The sequence below is a fragment of the Diadema antillarum genome, unplaced genomic scaffold (assembly GCF_040938485.1).
Source record: "Diadema antillarum isolate AM-2024a unplaced genomic scaffold, OU_Dant_1.0 scf00000182, whole genome shotgun sequence".
NCBI lineage: Eukaryota > Metazoa > Echinodermata > Echinoidea > Diadematoida > Diadematidae > Diadema > Diadema antillarum.
This window is the reverse complement of record NW_027271071.1, coordinates 389873-415569: the sequence shown is the minus strand read 5'-3', so window position 1 is coordinate 415569 and position 25697 is coordinate 389873. Positions and strand designations below refer to the sequence as shown.

At 37.8% G+C, this 25697-nt stretch overlaps 1 protein-coding gene and 1 pseudogene across 1 annotated transcript; one reads left to right on the top strand and one right to left on the bottom strand.

Annotated features, from left to right (window-relative positions):
* The first annotated feature begins 1273 nt into the window (after nucleotides 1–1273).
* LOC139723171 (stress-induced-phosphoprotein 1-like) lies at nucleotides 1274–13725 on the top strand (annotated as a pseudogene).
* A 6293-nt stretch (nucleotides 13726–20018) lies between these two features.
* Nucleotides 20019–25335, bottom strand: LOC139723170 (uncharacterized). Its single transcript, XM_071634431.1, has 2 exons — nucleotides 25331–25335; nucleotides 20019–25296 (listed from the first exon to the last, which is right to left on the bottom strand). Exons 1-2 carry the CDS (start codon nucleotides 25333–25335, stop codon nucleotides 20019–20021), a joined length of 5283 nt encoding a protein of 1760 aa, XP_071490532.1.
* Between the last annotated feature and the right edge of the window lie 362 nt (nucleotides 25336–25697).

Sequence of the window (25697 nt, the reverse complement as noted above, 5' to 3'; positions counted from 1 at the left end):
TATGTATCTATAGGTACACTGGGTAAGCAAGGAGTGTAATCACATATTATCTATCTAACCAATGTCATTATAACCAATCTGCACCATCCCATTATATTTTCTTCTCCAGTCTGCCTCCTTCGCCTCTAGCTCTCTCTTTATATGCCATTTCCTAGTCAAAAAAAAAGAATAAAAAATAAAAAAGTAGACAAAGCAAACTTTGAACTTGGTTTTACATAGAACATTAGCCTTATAAAAGAAAAAAAAAACGCTCACATCATGGATGATAATGAAAAGCAGGATCTCTTTTTTTTTTTTTTTTTTTTTAAACCACGGCTCCAGCCCCTCCTCGCACACCGGGCAGACAGACTCATATATTCAAAAACAAAAATAGATTTCCATATAGATTTCCATATAGATTTCCATATAGAAAGCCGACAAGTCAGAATAACGAAGTCCGAGCATTAAAACATGTTTCAGTGCTGATTTATTTAGTTTGTCTTTGTTTTAAAAAGATTGTAGTTCAGGGACCGCGGAACAGGGGTCTGCCGGGAGTTTGTGGGGTTGCAGCCGCTCCCTCAACATTTTGGGCTCTTAAAAGAAGAAGAAGAAGAAGAAGAAGAAGAAGAAGAAGAAGAAGAAGAAAAAAGAAGAAGAAGAAGAAGAAGAAGAAGAAGAAGAAACAAAATACATTCAAAGGGGGGGGGGGTCAAACCCATGACTCTCCTAAAGTTCTGCAGGGGAGATTCTTCGTATCAAGGGAAGGGGAGGGATTTATTCTTGACATCCATTGGCAGCCCCATTCCCCCCAACCACCTACCACTAAAAAAAAAATAACAGTATATGAACCACTGATGGGCTAAACCCTGGGTATAAAGAATACCGAATAAATAAATAAAATGTAGTTTATCCTCCCTCTTGCCATACTTTCACACTACATGAAATAATAATGCATTCACAATGACACGAAATGATTACATCATATAGAACAAGACCATCGGTACAAAATTCCTTTGAGCATTATTTTACTGAATTATCGAGAAAAAAAAGAGGCTCACATTACACAAATCTCATCGAGTCAAAATATAATAAAGTATATAAGTACAGTATGAAATTTTATTACCCCACCCCTCAACACACCGACGGGCACGGGGTTGTTTGCTGCCCTCAAGGTTGAGCATACTAAACTCATGGGTCGTCTGTCGACTCTACCATTCGCGTACAAATATACAATCAATCGAGAAGATTCGAGAGGGAGCACGCGAGGTATAGCGAATGCATGCAGGGACTCTGTGGCTTATCCGAAAATCTTGACTGGGGAGCGGGGTTACAATAATGGCTGAGGAAGTAAGTTTTGATTGTTTAGAAAATTTTGTGCCATGGTTGACCCAACATTTTTTAAATCTTTCATTCATTAACACCGTATGACACCGCCACCGCACCGCGTGTAGCTGTAGTGCCAAGTAGTGGTGTGTATCCAAACATGTGCGTGTGTGAGTGAGTGCAATGTGTGAGGGGACAATCCTTGATGCATTTGAGTGATAATGTGAGTCCTAGAAAAATAGAATGCTTGTTGTAAAACTTTCCCATGTCGATGATATATCTATTCCAATGTATAGTACACGTAGCTAGTAGGACATCGATCGGCTATCCAGATTATCATAAGTGAAATGCTTTGAGAATATCTGAAAATTGACTGAAGGTAAAACAAAGGAAAATAACATGTGATTACTATTAATAGTAATAATACTAACGAACAACTTAGTGTCTAGTATTTTACAGCAGGCATATTAAAAGTTAGAACCCCCCGGTAACTGTGACCAGCCCGAATGCCGAACGCAAAGCGCTTAGTATAACTGTGTACAAGCGCCCCGGGGTTCGCAACCCCCTGGGTACTCCTTGTACAATAACGCATGCTTTTTGTATACAGGCTCATTGTACACAGTTACAGCCCGATCGCGAAGCATTCGTCGGGCGCGGGCTGGTCGCAGTTAGCATAAAGTGAGTCAACAGCAACAAGACTGTATTCGCAGCCTCGGAATCAATACAATCATGACATTGGGAATAGGATACTTGGCTTGACCTTGGGATTAGTACATACAGTTGTAGGAGGAGGAAGCAGTATCTATCCGACAACCAACTTGAGGCCGAGACAGTAGATTTACGACTAGAGTAGAATATCCCGTTTGCGGCAGTTTAAGCATTGTTAAGGGTTTTTCCAACTTGTAAACAAATCAGGCAAATTATTTTCAACCATTTCATATATCATAGACAAGATTATTCATTAACGCAATTGTTTTCATGAAAGAAATTTACCATTGTCCAACGCAGTTTTCATGATTTACCAGGGCAAAACCCGGCACAATTTTCGCCGATAAGGGCGATATGCGACGTAGTATTTCTACTTGCGGCACGATGTACAATCCCTATGCAATACGCGCGTGCTCCGCGATCTTTAGCTGAACGCCTTCACATGTCTCGCGAACATTGCGTAAGCGCCAATTCCCATTGCGAAAGCACGTGAAAATAGCGCGTGCACATGCATTGGCCGCAAACAAGATCGCGATTCTGGCGGTGTTGTTGATGTCTTTCTCGTGTTTTTCTCATTTTTTTTCGATGGTAACATCCACTTTCCGAAAAAAATGGCGGCCCACATCAGCTCGCGAAAATTCTATTTTACATGAGGATATGTTTTCAAAATCCATGAACATTGAGAAAACGACAAAAAATCCAGTTTCTTGGACCATTGTTTCTTAACTATTATGTTAAGAAGTACCAAAAATTTCATTTTGGATGTGATCTGTTGTCATTTAGGTAAGAAAATTTCACTTTCGTCAGAGATCGTGCCCATTTTATCGGTTGGTTTTTGTTGATTGCTAGTGTGTTAGTATATGTGTAGTGTGCATGTAACAGTGCAATGCTGTGTTTAGCTGTATATTACCGTGTATGTTGTACCTGCCGCGAACGGCTGCACGGCCGCTTACTGACGCAGTTACTCTAGTATGAATACGATACTCATGATACCAGATGTACTGACTGAGCTGTGTTGCGAGCAATGGGCACTCGGCTCAGCCAAATCATTTGTCCCAAGGTTGTAGATAACCCATTTTTTGTTGCAGGCAGTGTATAAAATACACAGCCGCATGCAAGTCTTTTTTTTACCATCCATCCACATGTGTGTGAATACTGTTGGCTGTACCAATTGCCCAATTGTGAGAAGCTGAATACAGCCACGTCAACACATTATATTACATACCGGTAATGTATTTCAGACACCACCATTTCCAAATCAAAGATGATAACATCATACACAACTGTCTTCTTCCAGTTGAATACAGACTACTGCACCATTGGTTTGTGTGTCTATAGCCTATAGGTGACATGACATTTGCTCATTTTGCTGCAGTCTATTTTTTCCAAGGACTTTGGGGTTAGGGTTGTGATTAGACAGAAAAATCCGTCTGTCTGGAGGAGTCTTTTATTTTCATGACTTTATCGGCTCTCCTCCGTAATGTATACAGGAGGGGATCCGTGAAGCCAGATGAAGTCTCTGCGGAACATATCTCCGACGACCAGATACAGACCGATCTTTCGGTTAAGGTTGTAACAGGACTTGGGACTTTAAACAGGTTTAGTTTGATGAATATTAGGATTAGGGTTATGTTTTTTGGTTCGAATTTATGTTTGGCTTAGTGTGCAGATATTTCATGGAAGCAATTGCCGCAGGAGCAAATGCCATCAAACCTTGTTCTTGTGCTTGTGCCTGTCAACTGCTCAAGAGAATATTCACTTTTTTTTTACAATGGTTTCCACATCATTCTCATGATCTTTTTTCCTCGCTTGCATCCTCTAAAGCAGACAATAACCTTACGATTCATAATAGGGAATGAAAACTGGATTTAAAGCAGAATATTTCATTTTAATACATGGTCAGTCCCAACTGGTCAAGAAGCTTTGAAGTGAGTGTCACCATGTTACTTTTTTGTTCTCCCCATCTAGGCTGTCAAGTTAAAGGAGGCTGGCAATGTGGAGTATAAAAAGAAGAATTTGGACAAGGCGATAGAGCTGTATACTCAAGCTTTTGAGAAAGATAACACTTTTATTTCAGCCCTTACAAATAGAGCAGGTAAGTGTCTGCACCCCTTGTAACCCTTTCGACTATCTGTATGTTGACCACGTATGTCTCTACCATTGCAAACCACCTGTGTTTAATAGGGGAATTGATTTTTTAACTCAGTCATATAACCTCTTCAAACTGGGCTTGGTGTGATCTCAGGCCAGGTGTAGCCAATCTTAGTAATGCAACGGCCAGTATTCTGGGTCTAGCAGAGCCCCCAAGTCTCCCTAATTCTGGAGGAGGTGCCCTGTAAAAATGATCTCTTTTTGCTGTGAAAAGAAGACTTGATAGCCTCCCTGGTTCAGGATGATTACTCCCATTTGGATATTATGTGATCCACACAAGTAATGTCTGCGATTGCTTTGTTGAACCTCCCTGTTAATTTGTGAATGTTGCAAGGCCTGAGGTTTCAGTCGGTTAAAGGACAAGTTCACCTTCATAAACATAAGGATTGAGAGAATGCAACAATATTAGTAGAACACATAAGTGAAAGTTTGAGGAAAATTGGACAGTCGATGCAAAAGTTATGAATTTTTTAAATTTTTGTGTTGGAACCGCAGGATGAGGAGACTACTACAGCTTGTGAGTCATATGCGTACAACAGTATAAAGAAAATGTAAAAGAAAATTCAACATATTTTCACTTTTTTCGCATAATAAAAGAGCTCTTGACTTGCCTCTTTCTAAAGGCAGGGGGAATAATATTACCCATAACATTTGTCGGTAACGAGTCAGGGGAATGTGTACTTTTTTCAAAAGATGGCATTTTGTGAAATTCTCTTTATATTTTCCTTATATTGTTGTACGCATGTGACATCTAAGTTATTCATACACTGCAGTAGTCTTCTCATCCAGCGGTTACTGCACAAAAACTTCAAAAATTCATAACTTTTGAACGGATTGTCTGATTTTCCTAAAACTTTCAATGATGTGTTCTACTAATATTGCTACATTCTCTCAACCCTTATGTTTATGAAGGTGAACTTGTCCTTTAAGTTTTGCACTGGGCTCAGCTGAATCATCTTGGGAAGTCAAAGTAAAGTGAAGTAAAAGTAAAACGGATCCTGTATTTACAGCAGTATGAATCATCAAGACTGGTACCAGGATCTTATGTACAAAAGTTCAGCTTCCAAGAGGGTATAGATGTGATAGCAACCTTCATTTTCTATACCTATTTTAGGCTTTACTTCTATTTCAGTTTTGTATTTTAACAGTATCTATAATATATTTTTATAGTAATTGTTTGATACTTAGTAATTCTGTAGTACTGATTATTTTGTAGGCCAAGAGCCTAAGGTATTATTTATTGTTGATTCAATCTCTAAGTGGTACACTTCCTTTAAGCTTCAGTGGACTGTGATGTGAAGTAAGAAATTCCTCTATTCCCACAAGATTCGATGAATTACAGCAAAAATTAGGAACAACAACTAACACATTCCTTCTGATGTGTCAGTTTAAACCTGACAGATTTTCCATAGGCACTCTAGAGCTTTATATTACGGTTATGCCTGGGCCTTGCCCGATTTTGCCACACAAGTGTTTGGGGGAGAGAGATTGCACAGATAGATGAAATGAAACCAAGAGAAAAGCTCTCCACTTAAAGGTGACTGGCAGAAGTATCTGTGAATTACTTGGATATATCTCATATCATAAGTGAACTGTGAACTCCCTGTATGGAGTCTGATGATAATGGAAGTGAAACTTTTGTCTCATCTTCAGCTGCCCATTTTGAAAAGGGAGATTATAATGCCTGCCGGGAAGATTGTCTCAAGGCGGTGGAGATTGGAAGGCAGAATAGAGCAGACTTCAAAATGATTGCAAAGTAAGTGTTAAACACTGTAAGTAGATTTGTGAATATTTAGTACTGGTAAACCACACTCTAGATATTGTTCAGTCATCTGCAATTGCTCCCCTTAGATTGTACCTTTAGATTATTTTTCTGAATTATTAATGTGCCCATTGTCAATATCTTGTATTCATCAAGTTTATCAATTCTTCTTCAAAAATCCTATGATTTGTACAAAAGAAAAATGTATTTGTATTTTACATTTGTCATGAAATTGCAGAAATAAGTATTCCAATATCATCCATATACCAATGTTGTCAAAATTAGGAAATGATTCGTGTTCCTCAAACTTTAATATGCTTTATGCATTTCATCTTTGGTTATGAGTAAGGTGCAATTCCACACTATGTTCAAGTTAGCTCTAGTTGGTAGGGTAAAAGCAGACGAACAGAATGGTAAAGATTTCCTCACATTCAGACCTGAAATAAGATTATTATGGAATTTTAAAATCTCACAAAAACAGTGATACTTGGAGCAATCACATACACAAGCTAGATGAGGCAATAATGTAATCACTTCACACTTCTGCTGGTTTGTGTACAAAAATATCATGAAAATAATGCTTTTGATCAGTTATTTAGCAGCTAAAACTTCTGCAATGAATTGCTGAATCCTTTTCATTTACCTGCACTTTGGCAATGTGGCTGTTTGTTTCTCATGTGGCGTGCATGCCAAATTGATTTTGTGTAAGTCAAATTTGTGTGAGTGCAGTGGTTATTCACTGCCTTGTACAGGACTCATCTGTGCAGAGCAGTCATATGAATGAGCAGGCAGTGTATCCATGCCTTGTTTTCTACCCTAATTGAAATGTGGAACCAACCTCAACTTTGATATATACAGAGCACTGGCAAGGATAGCCACGTCATACTCCAAAGAAGGAGATCTGAAGAATGCTATTGTATACTATGACAAGTCTCTCGCAGAGCATCGGTTACCAGATACTCTCAAGAAGCGGCAAGAGGTGGGTATTAACCATTCTTACTTCAGTTTTGTAGAGGAATTATTTCAGACTATATTTTGGATCGTGTTAATATGACCAGACAGCCTTCTTACCATGCTCTCGCTGAAGGAAAGTTTAGTTAAGGGCAGCTGTTTGTTCCCCCCTCCCCTTGTAATAGCATAGTTCCTAAAGGACCTATATGTTGGTAGGTATTTCTTTGAGTAATTTGTAAGCTTTCATAACTCTCAAATGAGTCATTTTTTAATTACAAGACATCTGTTCACTTGTCCATCGAAATATTGTGGGTTCTGACTCGACTATGCTGTGGACAAATAACAGAAGAACTTAGCCTCTGTGTTATGATTTTCTTTATAAATCTAGCTGTATCACCATTAATAGATAGATTTCATATGTTAGGTAAAGTCTTGCCAACAAGGCTTGTAACATTATGGCTGCATTGACATTTTGTTTCTCTTGACCTGCATTAAGTCTTTTATGTCAATTTTTAATGTCATCGATACATGCAGGGCACAGGAAAGCTAGTATGCATCAGCTTGACGATGGGTGTGAGAGGTTTGGCAAGAAGTTGGCAGTCTTGTGATGTTTGATGTGTGTATTATCATCATTCTGTTTTTCAGACAGAGAAGAGGAGGAAGGAGGAGGAGCGGTTAGCTTACATTGATCCAGCTAAAGCAGAGGAGGAGAAGGCCAAGGGAAACAAATGCTTTGGAGCAGGTAAGCGGGCATTCTCTCTTTTTCGTATGGCACAGTGTGCATGGTAGATACCGACTATTGCTAGTCACTTAGGGTGAACCGCAAGGGGTTGGAACCATTTGCCTGTTTTCTGTGTGGGTAGGTACCCTGCGCTTTGTGATGAATGAATGAACAAAGTGGGATCTTGTATGTTCTGAAGATTGTGACTAAATCACACAAAGGACCTCCATTTAAAGTCCTATCTTTGATTTTCGAACATCTTGTCCATGCATACACACCATCTTGCTAATGAGAAGTATCATCTGTAATCTGCTTGTTACTGCTATATCTGAAAATCCCTGCCAGGAGACTACCCGAGCGCACGTAAGCACTACACAGAAGCCATCAAGAGGAACCCCAATGACTGCAAGCTTTATAGCAACAGGGCAGCATGTTACACCAAGCTGGCCGAGTTCAGACTAGGCCTTGACGACTGTGAGGAGTGCATTCGGCTGGACCCAAAGTTTAGTAAGTGAACAAACAGTGGGGGCACTCTGGCATAGTGGATAAGACTCTTGATTCCCTGACTCTTGGAGATTTTGTGTTCAAATCCCGCCAAGTGCCCACATACGTGAACTAGATCTTTTCACTGTCCCTCTTTACTTGAGAGTATAAATGGGTACCTGGCAATGCTAGAGTAATAATAATTCAATTTTTCAAATTCAATTCAAAATGATGTTATTTCCATATAAAGTAATGCTTTGAATCACGTAATTTCCAACAAAACATGAATACAATTATTATAATGATATCAACTTTGGTTTGGATAAATAAACAAGTAAGCAATACAATCTTAATTTATAACTTTACATGGAAAAGAGGAATTCACAAGAAAAGCATAGCTTGTAAAATTTGTGAATTACTCCAGAAGGTGAGGACATCTCAAGATCCGTCAAGGATTTTATGTATAAAATTTTGATATCCTGATGTCAGGTGAAATGATCAGAAAATAAAAAAAGACTATGATAAGGACAAGAACAAAAGCAGGGACGGAACAGACAGAAAATAAAACTAAAGATAGGCATGACAAAGAAAGGGAGGGAAACAAAACAAGACAATGTCTGCATAATGGCAGGTTCCACTGGTAGATAATGATAATTAATCATTTGTAAGTGCGAAAACTACATTGTACGGTCTATGTTGGCCTATATTCTACTGCTCTGCAAGAACTCCTGATTGCTATTTTGCTAGGCTATCCTAAATTATGTAGATCAATGAATATTGAATGAATGTTAAATCCATGACACATCAATCTGCTCAACTAATTTGCTCAACAATAAATTAATTTAAAAGAGCAGTGGAAACACTGAAAAAGCTACCCTGGATAAAGAAAACTATATTCACAGTGCTGTAGAGAATTTAATCCAATTAATGTTGTATTTGCCACTTTTATCCTTCATAAATAGATAAATAGCACTATTGGGTCAGTGAAGTCTAATGATCTTATACAAGATGAAGATTGAGAAAAAAAAAATTGTCATGAAAACTAATGGTGGTTGTGATGAAATATGTGAAAACTGCTTTTGAGCCACCTCGAGATAACATTCTCTGTTTGTTTGTATTCACAGTTAAGGGCTATCTCAGGAAAGGAACAATTTTACTCGGCCTACATGATTACTCCAAGGCCATTTCAGCGTTTGAACAAGCTCTACAGCTGGATTCCAACAATAAGGTACGTCACAGTCTTTTTATGCTAAACAGTTTTCTGCACCAGAACATACGAAACATTGCATTGTTTGTCGGTTTTCCAATCTGTAAGATTTCATTCATCAATGCTACTAGCTTCATACTGACATGCTTAGATGACTATGGTATGATGTCTTCCAGAATTTCATCAGTCTTAGGAAAAAGTTGAAATTAACAGGGGGATTGATTATTGGAATTTTCTTGACTAAAGTTGCAAATGACCAAGGGCAAACTGGAATTCAGCCTGAACACAGTAAAGTCTCGATATAATTTGAAAAATGTAGTGCAATATAGATATATTATGATAATGTGTTCTCAGGTCAAATAGAAATTGCAATACACATCAGGTCAAGTGTTAAAGGTCAAGGACACATTTTGAGATTTTACTGATAAAACACTACATTTAGAAGAAGAATTATACATTATTTCATAAAGTTCTTTCATTCAATTGATGTTACAGATTTGAACTGATGGAATGTATGGCACAACTCAGAGAAGGGGCTAGGGGTCCGCGATAAAGGTCATATTTGGAAATGTCACTTTCTGTGCACTATTTGGAGCTTGGTGAAACTTGATACTTAAAGAGGTGATATTCTGTTACTGTATTATGATATCAAGAGCATCATATTGAGTAATCAGAGGTAGTTAGTGTGATCCTTTGTAACCCATTATTAAGCGATGGAAGATGTAGGTCCAATATGTGATTGAAAATGTGGGGAAAAAATTCAAGCATGCATGTACAGTCAGTCCGCAGCGCGTGCGATAATGAGGCACGAACGACAATTTTATTCAGAATCACGTTTGCGCACTTTGTGCCCCTGAGACTGACGAAATTTCGCGATACTTTGCGAGAGTTTTTGCAGAGGTCGCAATAACAGCTTTCATAGCTTTCGCAGTGCATTGTTTGACCCAGGATGGTTAGGTAGGTTATAGAGCTGATTATGCTCATTAATTTGATACCTAATTTCCCTATTTTTTATCTCAATATAATAGTCCATTTTAGCATCAAAGTAAACGATTATTTTGCCAGTGTTCAAGAAGCTTTTAGATCATAGTTTGATGTTTTGCTAGTTCCTGACTGGTATTGAAAATAGATCTCCGTAATTTCTTCGATTTCACAATCGTGAAACTTGAGCGAGTATGATCAATTAAAAAACGAAGAGGGGCACCATTTTTAAGGTTGTGAATTTTGCGGTTGAAAACAAGGCAAATTATGTTTTCTTACCGGAAGTGGGGTAGTGAATGAACACGCGTGGAGTGTGTTGTTGATACCCAGACAATGGTCGTGGACAATGACCAGGATTGGAATGCTTCATGAGGAATTCCACTATCGCAGCTAGACTTTGTTCATTCTGAAATGTGGTGTGTGCAAGCACATGGAAACATGTGCTTACTTCTTTCCTGTGCATGCATTTCACCCTGTGTCAAGAATTCAGACTAGCAGTGCTCAGGGCAATCCACATGAATAATTGATAAAGCATTCATGTGCCTTGCAGCAGAGCTCGGGACAGGTGGTAGCCAGGTCCATTGTTCAGGGTCATTGTAAGTGCACACTCACATACACATCATTGGTTTCTGTGTAAAGTTCAAGTTTTGTATAGAGAGTGAAAATTCGATCACAATCTGGAACCTAACATTTAAAAAAATCATGGATTTCATGAAACTAATATAGGCTTTCATTTTCAAATTACCTCCAACTCAATTGCACACTATTCAGCAATTACTCATATCAATGACACTTCTATCTGATACATAGTTTTTGAACTCACAGCATTGAGTCAGCAGCCAATGGATACTACGCGATGCGACACGCCGCGTCTTGCGACAGATTTCGACCAATCACAGACCCAGAATTCCGGTGCGAACGCGAGGATAATCTTTTTAAACTCGACGCTAGACATGTCTCTGAATTTTGCTAGTTCCTGACCCGTATTGAAATGAAGATGAGAAAACTTGCCCTTATTGTGATACTATATACATTAGCGGACATAGTCTTCACCGTATTTTAGAGGGGCATGAAAGATTTCAGGTTAGTTTCTTGGCGTCAAACGTGAAGGAATATTTTTGAATACAATACCGAATTCGAGAGAGATTTTGATATTCTATATTCTTCTTTTCCATTTTATTTTGATCATGAGCATATTTGCTAATGTTTTCTCTTTCAGTCGATATCAAAAGTGTCGAAAACTGACAAGAAATACTCGTTCTACACGGATTCATTCATGACCATGTATCTGCTCATTACGTATGCAAGCACCGCTCAGCCGTGCATACGACTTGAATAAATACGTGCGTTTTCGCTGACGCTGCGGACTGACTGTGTAAGCGTTTCAATTATTATTATTATCTTTTTTTGGTGACATTTTACTCACACGCGCAACAGGAAGCAAGAGATGGAATTTACAAGTGCATGAACAGTCAGACCTCATCGACGGAAGGTATGACTGACGAGGAGATCAAGACGCGGGCGATGGCCAACCCTCAGGTGCAGAAGATCATGGAGGATCCCGCCATGAGACTTATCCTGGAGCAGATGACCTCTAACCCGGGCGCAGTAAAGGAGTAAGTGGTACCCCATTAATACACACTTGGGCCCTGAAGTGCTTAGACTTGTGCCCCTCTGAGTCTGTTCATACAAGAAATCACTGCTCGCCGAGACCACACCCGAAGTGGCTGAGAGGGACATTAAAGGCGCATACTCCCGGTAATGTAGAGGGCGCTGTTGAATGAAAGTGCCGATCACCGTTAGCGTGATACGGAGATTGCCGAAGTTGAGCTGTCATCAAGAGTAAAGCGCGTAGGTGTTGCTAAGTAACGCTGCCTTCGTTGTCTTCTCTGCACATCACGCAGTCTGTAGTAATGCCAGGGTACGTGCATTATGTGCTTCTTATTATGACATCACAAAAGAAGTTTGCTAAAGCTGTCATCCCCCTCAGCCGAATCATGAGCTGAGCTGTGATTGGACCACTGACTACAGTGGATCGGACTTGTTCGGACTCGGGGAAGTGGGCCACAGCGTAAACACCAAAGAGGAGTGGATAGCATAGGTCTCTATAGGAAACTTGTGCCATGCGCCCGCGTACGTATTTGACTAAAACACTGGGACTATGTTCCTTTAATGTTATGGTGACCTTTGGGTGTGTGGGAACTTCTAACATGTATACTAAATGCACAGAGCTCGCTGCATGCCACTTCTGGGGCACTCTAAACGTTGGTGACTATTTATGCAAAGTTAAAAAGTTCTTCAGGAGTGCTTCCGAGCCTAGCCTCCAGAGGGGCATAACTTAAGAGTGCTCCAGGGCCTGATTGTCTACTCACACAGAGTTCAGAGGGGTTCGGGAGTGCTCCTGGAGCACTCTAAATGCTCGGTATAAATGAGGCACAGATGACATCATTGGGCAAGAACCACACAGGTGGTTGTGCAAGTAGATTCGAGGAGAAAATGTGCCTCTAGAAATGTTTGGAAAGTCACATTACAAAATGCCAACATGTTCTCAAGTTAGGGAAAAGCAGTGTCTTGCTGTTGCTTGGTGTTTGCTGCTGTTGTTGTTGTTCAAGGATGAGTCTAAGCCCGAGGCCACCACCATCACTTAACGATCGGCCATTAATCCTTACAGTTAGGCACACACTCCAAAGAACTCTGTAGAAGGTTGCATGGCATATCCTTTTCGTCTTCCACCCTTCTTCTTTGTACACGTTAACCGTAGCTCTTACCAATTCCTGTGGTTACAATGTCACTCATGGATCCAGTAAAAGTCACAGCTGTAATGCAGCTGCCTTCATGATGTGTGTTGCACATGTTAATTCTGTGCATTTACACCTATTATAGTTTTGAGCCTGTATAATTCAGAAAAAAAGTGATGAGGCAGTCGCAATGTTGAGAGTCCTTGTTTTTTCCAATTAGGAGAATGACTAATGAATAGTTTGGTGTATTTGGGAAAGATTTTTGCTGTACCGCCCAACTCCTAGAGCTTAAATAGAACAGAACAAAACAAAGTATCCTCTTGTGGACATAATGTAAAAACCTTGACAATTACCTTGTTAGATCAGGTTTCTTACAAGATCAGAGGACAGAAACAGAGAAATATAAAGAGTTAGGACCAGCAAAATCACCTTGTTGTAAGAAGGTTTTGTTATATCTGACCTCTTTTTAATGAGGTTCCACTACATTCATGGGACTACATATACATTATGTCTTATTACATGATGTAGTCTTTCATCTCTGGTTAACATTACTTCTTATGTTGAAAATGTGTCAAACAGAGCTATATGAATAATGAAAGTACATTCATATCTGTCTTCATTTGTCCATCACAGGCATCTAAGGAACCCTCAGGTGGCAGCCAACATCCGCGTCCTCATGGATGCAGGCCTCATCCGGCTACAGTGAAGTCCAGCCTACTGACCCCTGTCTGTCTCTATCCTGTTATATGTTAAGTAAACTTTGTAGCTGCGTGGAGTTAGAGAGAACTGTATACTCTAGACTCTGCAGATTGATTGGCGAATAAAATAGCCAACAGTGTGACTGGTTCCAATTTGCATTCAGATTGACGAAACCGTGTAACATGGAATATGTCTGGAGTGAGAATTATGACTTTGTTTTATCCGCTTCAGAGCCCAAGGGGCTGAAGAAATACCAGTCCCTTTGCAGTTATATTGGAAATACAAGCCCATTATGTATACACACAGAGAATAAAAAAATAAAAAAAATCACAACAGCTAGTAGATAACCCTCATCTTGCTATTGTATTATCAACATATTCCTCAATAATACCCTCATGTAACTTTGTTTTGTGAGCCACCTTCAAACAAAGTCAAAGATTGATTCTAATCATCTGTATTTGTATTTTTTGAACATGTTTTGATTGTTCTTTGTCATTCTTCAGGCTGTCTCTGGGTTTTACATTCTTTGAATTGTACATAATTGTTTCAACAGAGGGGAAGAGAATACTTACCTATCTGTGGCAAAACTAGAGAGGGCAACCTTTCCCTTCCTCTGTTAGATACGCATCATGTTTCCCATAAACACTTGCTTTCCTCGTGGTAACCCCATGTTCTTATCACTCTACTATCCCCGTCCACTTTGTGTTTGTATGTGGTAATGTAACTCTAATCAATCTTGTGCGAGGTGTTTAAAATGCTCTTTCATGCATGTCAATACTCTCGTAACTGTCACGTGCGATAAAGTGTGTTGTGACATGCTAAGCTGATATTAATGAGCATGAAATTAAATGTAGCGGCATCTGAAAATTAGCCTTATTTTTCTTTTATCAATGGAACATGACGAGAAACAGTATACATGATTACGTGTACATTTTCTTTGATAACCAGGAACTTCAAAACCTCACCTCTCATAAATGTGAAATGTTCAGGAGAGCAAACCCCCCCCCCCCAAAAAAAAAAAAAAAAAACCAAACCCCCCCCCCCAAAAAAAAAAAAAAAAAAACCACAAAAAAAACAACAACATAGTAGCCAAAGCACTGTGATAAATGGGATCGTTTTTTGTATGGCATGCCATTGTGGCTTCATTCATTATGGCTTCATTATGGAGGTAAAACAGCGAGGATTTGGACAGGACATCACTTAATCGATTGTCTGACAATAAATCCAAACAAGTGATTTTTACCAAATTTGCGGTAAAAAAGGTCTTGTCACCCGCAACGATGACATAGAACATGTGAATTCTAAATAGCTATCAGTTTGTAAGCAATGTGCGTCATGAATGTACTGATCATTCTGCATGCTGTGTCTCTCTGGGGAAAAAAAGCTGCTATGAAAATAGTAGATTCACAAAATTTCATGTGTTGCAGTAATAGGTGTCATTCTCCAGGTAATTTCTGGCCAGTATGCAAAGCTATGAGTACAGTGTGTCATGAGAATATAATATTGATATCAAGTACTGTATGTACTGCGCATTGTCAGCTGTCAAATATACCAGGTAGATTGTTTCACCCCCCCCCCCCCCCCCACATCACTTTCTTGTTTATTTTAAAAGGGATTTCACGGCATAGGTAATCTTCACATGAGCATTAAGAAAACCAAGGATTAATGGTATCTCCTAAATCAATAACTCTGCTCATAGAGTATTAGTCAATCTTTGAATGTGTTGTTCTGGTGATTCTAAGTAACACATTTGTTTCTATTGATTTGTATGAAAAATTCACATTAAACTTCTGTAAAACACTGTATTCAATGCTGTTCTCTCATTTGTGTTGTTGTGCAATGTAATTGTAAAGTACAATTTGTAACACAAAAATTTTGTTGGGACCCTGATCAGTGTGTAGGGTTCTTTAAAGGAGACCTCCGCATGATTTTCAGATTTTTACATTTAAACAACTATAAATTAGTAATACTGAGGACAGAGTTTCAGAATTTATGATAATTGGGATGAAGAATAAGAATATTTTCAAAAGTTAGAACCAGTCAGTCCGCAGCGCTGGCTAATCCCGTCTATTTTATCCAGCACGTATGCACGAGCGTGCGGCGTTTGCATACGTAATAAGCTGCGTAGATGGTTTTTCGATCGGCCTTTTAATACCATTAGACTTCTTCATTTCTCACAATTTTGGTGTTGTTTGACAGGGGAAAGATTGAAGTTTCTACTTATTTACACAAAAAATAATGTTGATTCTAGTTTGGGACAGAAATTCATGTCTGAAAATGTGCATATTTTTATTTATTTTCTTTTTTAAGTTTGGACCCGATTTTCACATCAAAATAAAGTTTGCGTCAACAAAATTTCTATATTAGTGAATAGGGGAAACATTTTTCTTTCAAACGGTGTCATAATAATGAGATTTTATTGCGTACCAAAGTCAGGAACCATAAAAAATCGCGCCGATGTCACCCGAAAATAATTTGAAATGACGAAACATTGCCGGTGGGAGGAAAACGCACTCTGATTGGTTAGCCTCGTCACGTGTGGTACGCCTTCAATTCACGTGACCTGACATACTATTGGTGTGAAATGCGTTTCAGGTAGTTCGTGTGCTTGCGTGAATGTGACGATTTTTATTTTTCTTTTTTATGAATTGTCTCGTTATTCACACATAAGAACAATAGAAGCAAAAATTGAGGGGTGCATATTTGCCGGTTTTTCTGAAAAACTGATCACAAACGGATTTTATAACACAGGTAAACAATAATCGCGAAACTCTAGTAGTATTGTTGATCTCAGTCCCATCAATGCAATTTCGAGTAGGTGAATTGTTCGTGTTAATCAAGAAGCCTACAGACGGCTAGAATCCTAGATAGATCCGCTGACAAATTGTGCATTTTTTGTGCGTAGGTGCCGTCAGAATTTGGACTTTGTATTTAGTCACCCCGACTTTTGACCTACTTTTAAAGTGTTGTTGGTTAATAATAATAAGATTAGAGCACGAAGATAGGTTTGGTAAATCTGAAAACCTTTCTTCAGAATGACCGTTACCTCTTATTTTTATATATTTATTTCAATTATTTTTGTTATTGTTTTGAGGGCCTCTGAACAAACCCATGGGATACACATCATCAATGCTCTTTGCAGGGTGTATTTACTACTTTTTATGATCAAATTGTTAATCTAACTTCGGTTCAAATGGTTAAACGTAAACGTTACGAAAGGCGTTTTAGAATACATTCTTGTCTCGTGGAATATAGCTCAACGTTTTATTCATTTTTTTATTTAACTTTACCATAACTATCATTGTGCTCCAATGTGTCCCGTACATGCGGATCGGGGAGGGGGCCAATTAGCTCCCCAACCCTCCCCTTCTCAGTCATCGTAAATAATTTTTTAGTCATCACGCAAAGTTGGCAGCAGCCACATTTAGTTTTTGCTACTCGATGACCTCTATTTTTAGTCATCACAAAATAATCTTTTTTTTTCAACACCCCCCCCCCCCCCCCCACCTTTCGAAACCTGGATCCACCAGTGAATAACTTAGTTTTTTTTTTTTTTTAAAAAAAATCTAATTTTGATTTCATTCAGTTTCATTACAATTTTAAATCCGCTAATTACATGTATATAATTATGTATTCAAAGCCTAAATATATAAATGCCCCTTCAATTCCTGCGAAATACTGTTTTCAATGTGCATGCATGGTGCATGGAGATTGAAATCAGTATTTTGCAGGAATTGAAGGAATTGAACTTACATAATACTGTACATGCACACACAAACACACTGCTCATATTTGTTGTCTATTTTCAACTTCCGAGGACTATCTGGAATATTTCTTCGTTCTTTGTCCTTTGATTGGAAAGCCAAATATGGCCACACACACACACACACACACACACACACACCTTGCAAAAGGTACAAGCCTCTTTCATATTGCTTCGCACTTCATTCTCCACTTCATTTTGGAAGAAAAAATAAGCAAATCATAAACATTTTATGTAAAAGAAGCATGTTCACTTAAAATTCACAAAGACAGAGATAATGCAATGTGTGTATGCAGCAATGTCGAAACTCGAGGCATAACAGTCAATATAGTGAAGAAATAAGTGCTAAATTACAGCTCTTATTTTTCTTATATTATTTACAAGAATGAGTTGTGCTATGAACATGAGGGTATACATTGTATATCTCCATGTTCATAGCACATGTTCGTTTCCATGCCATATTTGCATATAAAATAACATAACTCTAGATATCAAGTGAAAAGAATTGACATCAATACTCCACTTTAGTCATAAGCATTCATTAACAAATCACGGATAAACACAATACACTACATGTACTAAAACTAGCAGTAAACTACACATATACTCTGCAATCGTTCATAACAAAACCTGAGATGTCCAATGTATAAAAGTGGCATTTCCATGAAATAAAATTCTTTGGTTACAGCTGCAAACTTCTCTTCAGTCTCTCTACTTTTTTAACTTCATATACTGAAAACATGTGGCATGCTTGGTAGAATGCCATTCTAAAGGCTTATGACTCAACAATGTACATATATGTATTCTGTGCTAAACTGACAAAATGAAGCTAGTACAAATGTAAGAAATCATGAACAATGTTAATAGTTTGGTATTGTAATGTACACAATACTTCCAGTCTGTTTCTCAAGCAAACACTCTCAATCTCCTGATGGATGTCAATTTTGAAAGTGTCAGAGTAGAGCTGCATTGCCATCAATACCCTTTTCTCCTTGGTGACTACACAAGTCCAAAACCTTTAGGTACATGTACATTTGTACTGTACATGTACATACATGTACCTTGAATGCAAATGCATGAAACATGTTCAGTTAGTCAGGATCATGTAACTTGACCAACACAATACTTTTTAATCTAAAGTCTAGTTTCTTACCACATACACACTAGAGACCTACATGTACCCAGTACAGTAAACTCTTCAGTTTGTCAAAACCATTTCTTTCATGTAAACATCAATGCATGCATCATCAGTAAAAATATGTATATTTACATAATAACACTTAGAGAACATGAACACCTAATATAAGGAAGGTACAGCTGTACTCTAAAATGGCAATGATAGCAAATAAAACTTCACGTAACATAGGCAATATATTATTGGATGTTGCAAGTACGTACAAAGGTTTTTAAAGATAGACTTGTACAGGATTTAATTTATCCTGAAATTGCAGTCAATGCTAATGAAGCAAGCTCTAAATGAGTTCTGCAATCTACACAGGCAGTTTCAGTACATTACAATACATTCAATTTCAGTGGCAGTTTAAGTATAAAGAGCAAAACACTGTAGGAGGCTCTTGACCACGTCACAAAAAAAATAAAAAATAGTACGGTTCTTGCAATTAAATATCTTCTCCAATGTGATTGAAGAAAACGTTTGGCTTTCATTGCTGTACACTTTAACATAAAAAAATGCCTTGAGTATACAGTTACATTCTGAGGTACAATACACTTGTCACACACCTCACAACAATCCTGAGTGACAAATTAATCCGAAAGACAAGATGATGGAAAGCTTTGTAGAAGTACATCAAAGTAGCAGAGTTTAAATAAACAATCTTATTTACATGAACATAGAATACAAAATAAAATCATACCTGTAAATAGATGTGTACAAGTATGTGTATACACACAGTACAAAATATGTATGCATTCTATTACCCTGTATGTTTGAAGAACAGGAAAGAGAATCTATGCAATTTTAATGCTCGAACAGCATACATTCTCCGCACAGGTACACCATAACAGGCATGCATCCAGTTAAATTTACCATGTGTCAGTAAAGTACATCTGAAATTTGGGCATGAAAAAAAAAATCACATGTCCACTTACATGTAAGTTTTGTTAGTGGATGCATGCTAAGCAAAAACAGGTAACTTTTTCATCCCCAGTCTATAACACAGATGATGCAAGGCTATCTTGTGAATCAGTGGAATTGGATTCACTCCTTTAACTTAGTATAAAACCAGTTACAGTAGTAGCCAGTGGGTTATAAGTTAAAACTATTTCAGAGTTCAGCTTGTGAATCCAATCCAAGCCTTCCTTTGTCCATGCTTGACAAGAATACTGATCAATCAAGATGCAAACTTTGAAGTTGAACTGAACATGATAAAACTGCAAAGGTACTGTAATACTTCAGGATATCCAATACATGTATAACAACGTTGACTCCATTGGATTCTTTAGAAGCCTTTGGTTTACATACTGTAAAACATTATATCATGCTGGAAAACGTAATCTGACCCTACAAACCGAGCCTTACGGAGAGTAGGTGGTTACAGAAGCATCATATCATCTGAACAATCAGAATCACCTGAATCATCTGTACCTGGCATCTGCATCAAATTGGTTTGTTCAGTTATTTCAGTATCACTTAAATTGGTTTGTTCATTATCACTCAGAGAATAAGAATCAGAAAAATCTTCATCTTCACTATCACTGTCACTCTCACTCAGAGTGTCTTTTGTCTCCTCTAGAGTGTGTTCGATGTTTTCACATAGCCTGCATCTGCACCCTGGTCCACAATATTTGTTTTCCTTTTTACATTTACATAAACGTGTCATACATTTGTTTTTTTTACAAGCACATCCTCTGGTTAGATACAAAACATTTGATTTGATCCTATCCATATTCTCTTCTGTGTCCCATTGGCACGTAACCTTTCCAGTTTCAGGAGATACAACATAACCATAAAAACTTATATCTGGGTAAGTGAAAATTGCTTTTTGAGTTTGGCTCCAAACTGTTTGCACCCAGCAGGACCGCAACCAGTGGTATGTGAGAGCACTACATGATGGCAGTAAACTATCTTCATACACTCCTTTCCAGGAGGCTTTTCTAACAATGTCCAGGGCTTTGATATGTTGGTCATGTACATTATCTGCCGAGATACTATTAAACAAATCAACTGGTGATGTAAAATTATGTAAGCATGGCCGATTCGCATTGAAGTACACACATAGGATGAGTCTGAAAAATGCAAGCAAACCATTCTCGTGATTTTCATTCAATAAACTCTCACATAGTGTACCATGTGTAGAATGAGAGTTTGCTGTAATGAAAGTAGCATACGTGTAAAACATTTTCAGAAAGACATTTTTTCCCAAATGAGCAAAGAACGACACAAAATCGCAGCCAGAGCATATGTACAACATTTGCATGCACTTCCTTATATGTATATTTTTACTCTTTAACTGGGCAAAGTCGTTATCATTCTCACAAGCTGATTGCAAATTATTCAAGTTCAGAAACTTTTCCTGTCCAACTTTTGCATCAAATTGGATGATCACAGATTTACGAGCAAAGTCTAATGGCAGTCCGATCATAGCTATGTCTCGATCTATTGAGTAAATAAGGATATTAGTGCACTGACAGTCAAAAACATGAAGCCAAATTTGGGTATCGGATTCCTCATGATTATGATTTAAATGGTGCCTTTGTTTGCCATTAACAGTCACAATTGCACCACTCCATGCAGGAGCCGATTCCAAACCAACATGGAATCCACCAGATGTAATGAATATTTGCTCTGGATTCTTGAAATGCGGTGGAACTATATCAAGAAACTTACTTGAGAGGTATCTACAAAGCATATGCTTATGTGAACGCCTTTTTAAGAATTTCATCCAGTTTTTTGGAAGGGGAACATTGTCATCTATACATTCGTATACTTCCTCTTCTTCAGCCGCTTCATCTCTACGAGACCTCTCGATACCTTTTGGTGAAAGCCCTTGAGTGTCTGCTTGGTCAAATAATATGCGGACTTCTTTAAACCCATTACGAAAATGAGAAGAAACCCATCTTGTCACAAGAAAATTGGCATAATCAAGGAACACCCGAAAATGCTTCAAAGGTGAAGAATATATAATGTTCATGCCTTCAATTATAATGCATGAATCAGGTTGCACATGGAAGGTAGACATTATTATTTCATGCTGCGAACTGTATCTTCTATCAAAAGAGTTATAGATCACAGATTTTGCCCCCTTGTATGGAAGGCCATTTGAAGCACATATTGCTCTTGGAACAGTGACAAATTGACAAAGATCAGATATTGGTTTATTTGTTTCTTGGGAGTAAGCTATCGTCCTTTTATAACAAAGTGTTATCATTTTATTTTCCTTCTCAAGATCAGTCACCTTTTTTTGTCTCACCTTTTCTTTGGCAAATGTCTTTAAGTTGAATTTACGTGTAACTGGCTTTTTCACAGAAGTCTCGCCTAGCATAAAGGTGTGACAGAAAGCAATATGAGCATCTTCCCCCATTTGTCTATAGTTGAGCAAACACTTCTGTTGAATAGTTGTTGCAGGTGTTTGAGTAAAAAGTTGGAAAAGAGTCCTTGATTCAGCAACCTGAAACATACTTATACCTTGTAATTTGCTATAATATGCCCTTACATTGTCAAATTCTGACCTTATGACAGATATATCTAAGTCTCTCTGATATTTATTCTCATTCTCAATCCCAAATTGTTCTTCTAAATTCTTAATTAATTGAGCTTGCTGTTGCAATATCCCTGCCACTTTATTCATATCTTTTGGCATACTGTGGGAAAGAGCGGTTTTCGTATCTTTGTTGATTAGCATCTCATGGCCTTCATCAAATCCTACATATGAATAATTGCTACCAGAAATACTTGACACAAATGATCCTTGTTCAAAATGTTTTCTTATGTAATCTGGCATTCCACCAATCATTTTCAGATGAGCTGGAATTAGAGAGGAATAATTATGTCGATCAAAAGCTTGGAATACAGGAGCCATCTTTTTTAATGCCACTAAACGCAAATTCCAATCTCCCTTTCGCATTGCTATATGTAAACTTATATATGCAAAACAATCTTCCCTTAAAAACTGATACCAAAATTTGAATGTTTCACATTTCTGTGACATGTCATCGCAAAAGGTATCAAATTCATTAATGAGAGGGGTTATTTGTGACAACAAATTTAGCTCTGCTTCTTTGAATTCGTGCAGCCCTGTATGTTTTCCTTCATCAAATTTGATGCGAGACACTACTTTAGTCAACTCTTGCATAAAATGATCATTTGTTATTGCAACCTCTTTGCCTTGTCTGTTGTCTAAGAACGATTTTATCAAGCACATGAAAACAGCCTCATAACTTTGCATGATAAATCTGTGAGTTTTTTTGAAGGAAGAGCATGATGCCAAACTCTGGAGGGTCATCTTTTTATGTGCTAATTTAGCAACTTCTTTTAGTCCTGCATCCCAAAAGATTTTCATTATTACCTCTTGGTAATTTTTCAAAGTATGCCAGTCTCCCAAAAATGGCAACATCCAATCAAGTGACTGACCATACTCTTTCTTTAGATTAAGTAGGAGTTTCACAGTAGCTCCATCACCTGCTACAATAAGATGATTAATTGACCTACCTATTTGAAAGGCCTCATACAAAATGCCCAAGCAATTCTTTAATGTATTTGAGGAATCAGCTTTTTCATCCAGCACAAAGAGATATGCAAATTTTGATTTTTCAACTTCACGATTAACTTGCAGAGCTAACTTACATTTGAAACCTGGAAATTGGACTGGAAGGTTTGAATTGACCAGAGAGAATCTCTCTCCAACATAAATAAACATCTCAATAAAAAAATCTTTCAGTACTTTGTTATCACTTGTAGTACAAGAAAAATCATCAATAGATAATTGTGATCTCACGAATGTTTTCATTGACGGTATTTCAAAGTCAGTAACTCTAGCAGAAGGCAAAGCAGACTCATCAAGGCGAATCTTTTTTCTGGCAGTCGGCTTTTTTGTTCCAGAAGTGAATGTATCAGACTTGTCTATCATTGAAGAGGATGAAGAGACATCATGCACATTTGTATTTGATTCATCTTGAACAAGTAAATCCATTGGGTCTTCTAATATCTCTAATGAATCTAATTTTTCTGTGACTGGTTTTGGCTGTTGTGCCATAACTGATGTGCCATGCCAACTTCTAGGTACATCAGCCCTTACAGCAGCATAAGGGGAAAGAACATCAACATTGTCAATAGAAATTACGGTTAGTGAATTAGGAGTAAGTGTTGAAGTAATACCTAATTTTTGTCTTCTATCAAACTGCTGTTGCCAAAATCTAGCTAGTGTATCTTCGGAACAAGCAAGTCCTAAATTATTGCACAATTTCAGTAACTTTGATGATCGTGACAGCCTTTTGATAAGAGTTCCTGTTGCTATATGTACAGGATAACTGTTTTCCTCATTTAGTATACTCTGCAACAAACAAGTCAGAATTATTCTTTTGCACTTTCGCTTAGCTCCTGCTCTTGAAGTGTCTGAAGGAAAGTTAACAAATTCTTTTTCAACAAGTACAGATGTATTTTGGAAATATTTATATTCCTCTTTTGTGGCAGTTAACAAGGAAATTGCATTCCACACTAGTGGATGAAACAAGTTGTGTATTTCATTCAACTGAACTTTAATGACTGATGTAGGATCTTGTAAATAATGTTCTCGTATTTTTTTTCCCTGAGACCGCAAGTTGGTATTACATTCACTAAGTACATGTGTAAAATGAGCATTCATCTCAGCAGAAGATTCATGAGATTCAAAAGAGGAATAATGTGTTTCTATACCATCACTGCCTGAGGCCTTGTTAAGTTTAATCTTCAATTGCCGAACTTCAAATGAATTTGAATGCCAAGCTTCAACAATGTCATCTACAGATAGATCACTAAGATAGAAAAACAAACCTTTCTTTCTTGCAGATTTGTGCATTTTGAGGACAATTCCAAACTTATCATGAATCCTAGTCAACAAAAATGCTTTTGATTTTGTCAATTCAAGTTGAAGTGCTGGATCTTTTACAGTCATCTTAAGATTTGAAAGGAAACAGTCGTATGCTGAACTTAACAGAAAACTCTTTGATGTGGAACATATTTTGGTGATATCTCTAAATGTTAAATTGAGTACTTTTGTCATTATTTCAGCCTCATCATCACTTTCACATACATCAAGATCAATATTTTGAGAAAATTCTTCTTCTAGTTCTTTAAATGATTTAGGGGCTGAAGTATTTCTTATGGCAAATCTTTGACAAGAAGAACATAAAACGCTATCTTCTTGTAATACAAATTCGTCATTTACTGTTTGCAATCTAGTAGTACACTCTTCTGAAAGTGATGAACATAAATACGTCCTACCATGTTTAAAATAAGATTTACAAAATGAGCACTGTATTTTAGTTTTAATGTTACGCAAATGAGACCTGTGTTTACTGCAGATAGGTATTGATTGTGGAATGGATAGTACTTCAAGGGAAAATGCATTATTAAAATCAGATAAACTACAAGATATATCAGTTTCTGAAATTTGATCGCACATAACATAATGAGACAAATGACATACAGGTCTATCTATTTTTCTTGTTTTTTCAGGAGTGTAACTTACAGATTTTGTCTTTTTAAGGTACTTGAGGCGACATGCATTACAAATACATTGGTCTACATCTACTTGCGGGCATTTTTCTTGAATAATACGATTTAATGTTAAAGAAGATGATGATGAAATATGGAAATATCTATTAGATGTTTTACTACAAAGTTGACATGGTCCACATGGTTTTTTACCACATGGTGTCTTCTTCTTCACCCCAGTGAAAAAGTGACATGATTAAGGTGTAATGGCATTAAACAACATCTCGGGCAAGTTAACGGCGACATTAAGTCAGGAGGAAATGGTATGTGTATCATGGCAAGACGATGAAGGCAAGGTGAAGGCTTGGCTATTGCTGAATCGGAAGGTCTGGGTAAGTGCTGCTGTTGTATTTTTACCTCCTCGGGGGAATGGCCCACCTCCGGAGGCCGTGGCAAATGGTGGCGAGCAAGGCAAGATGGGGCGTCATGATGCTCCTTGGGGGAATGGCCTACCTCCGGAGGCCGTCGCAAATGGTGGCAAGCAAGGCATGATGGGGCGTCATGATGCTCCTTGGGGGAA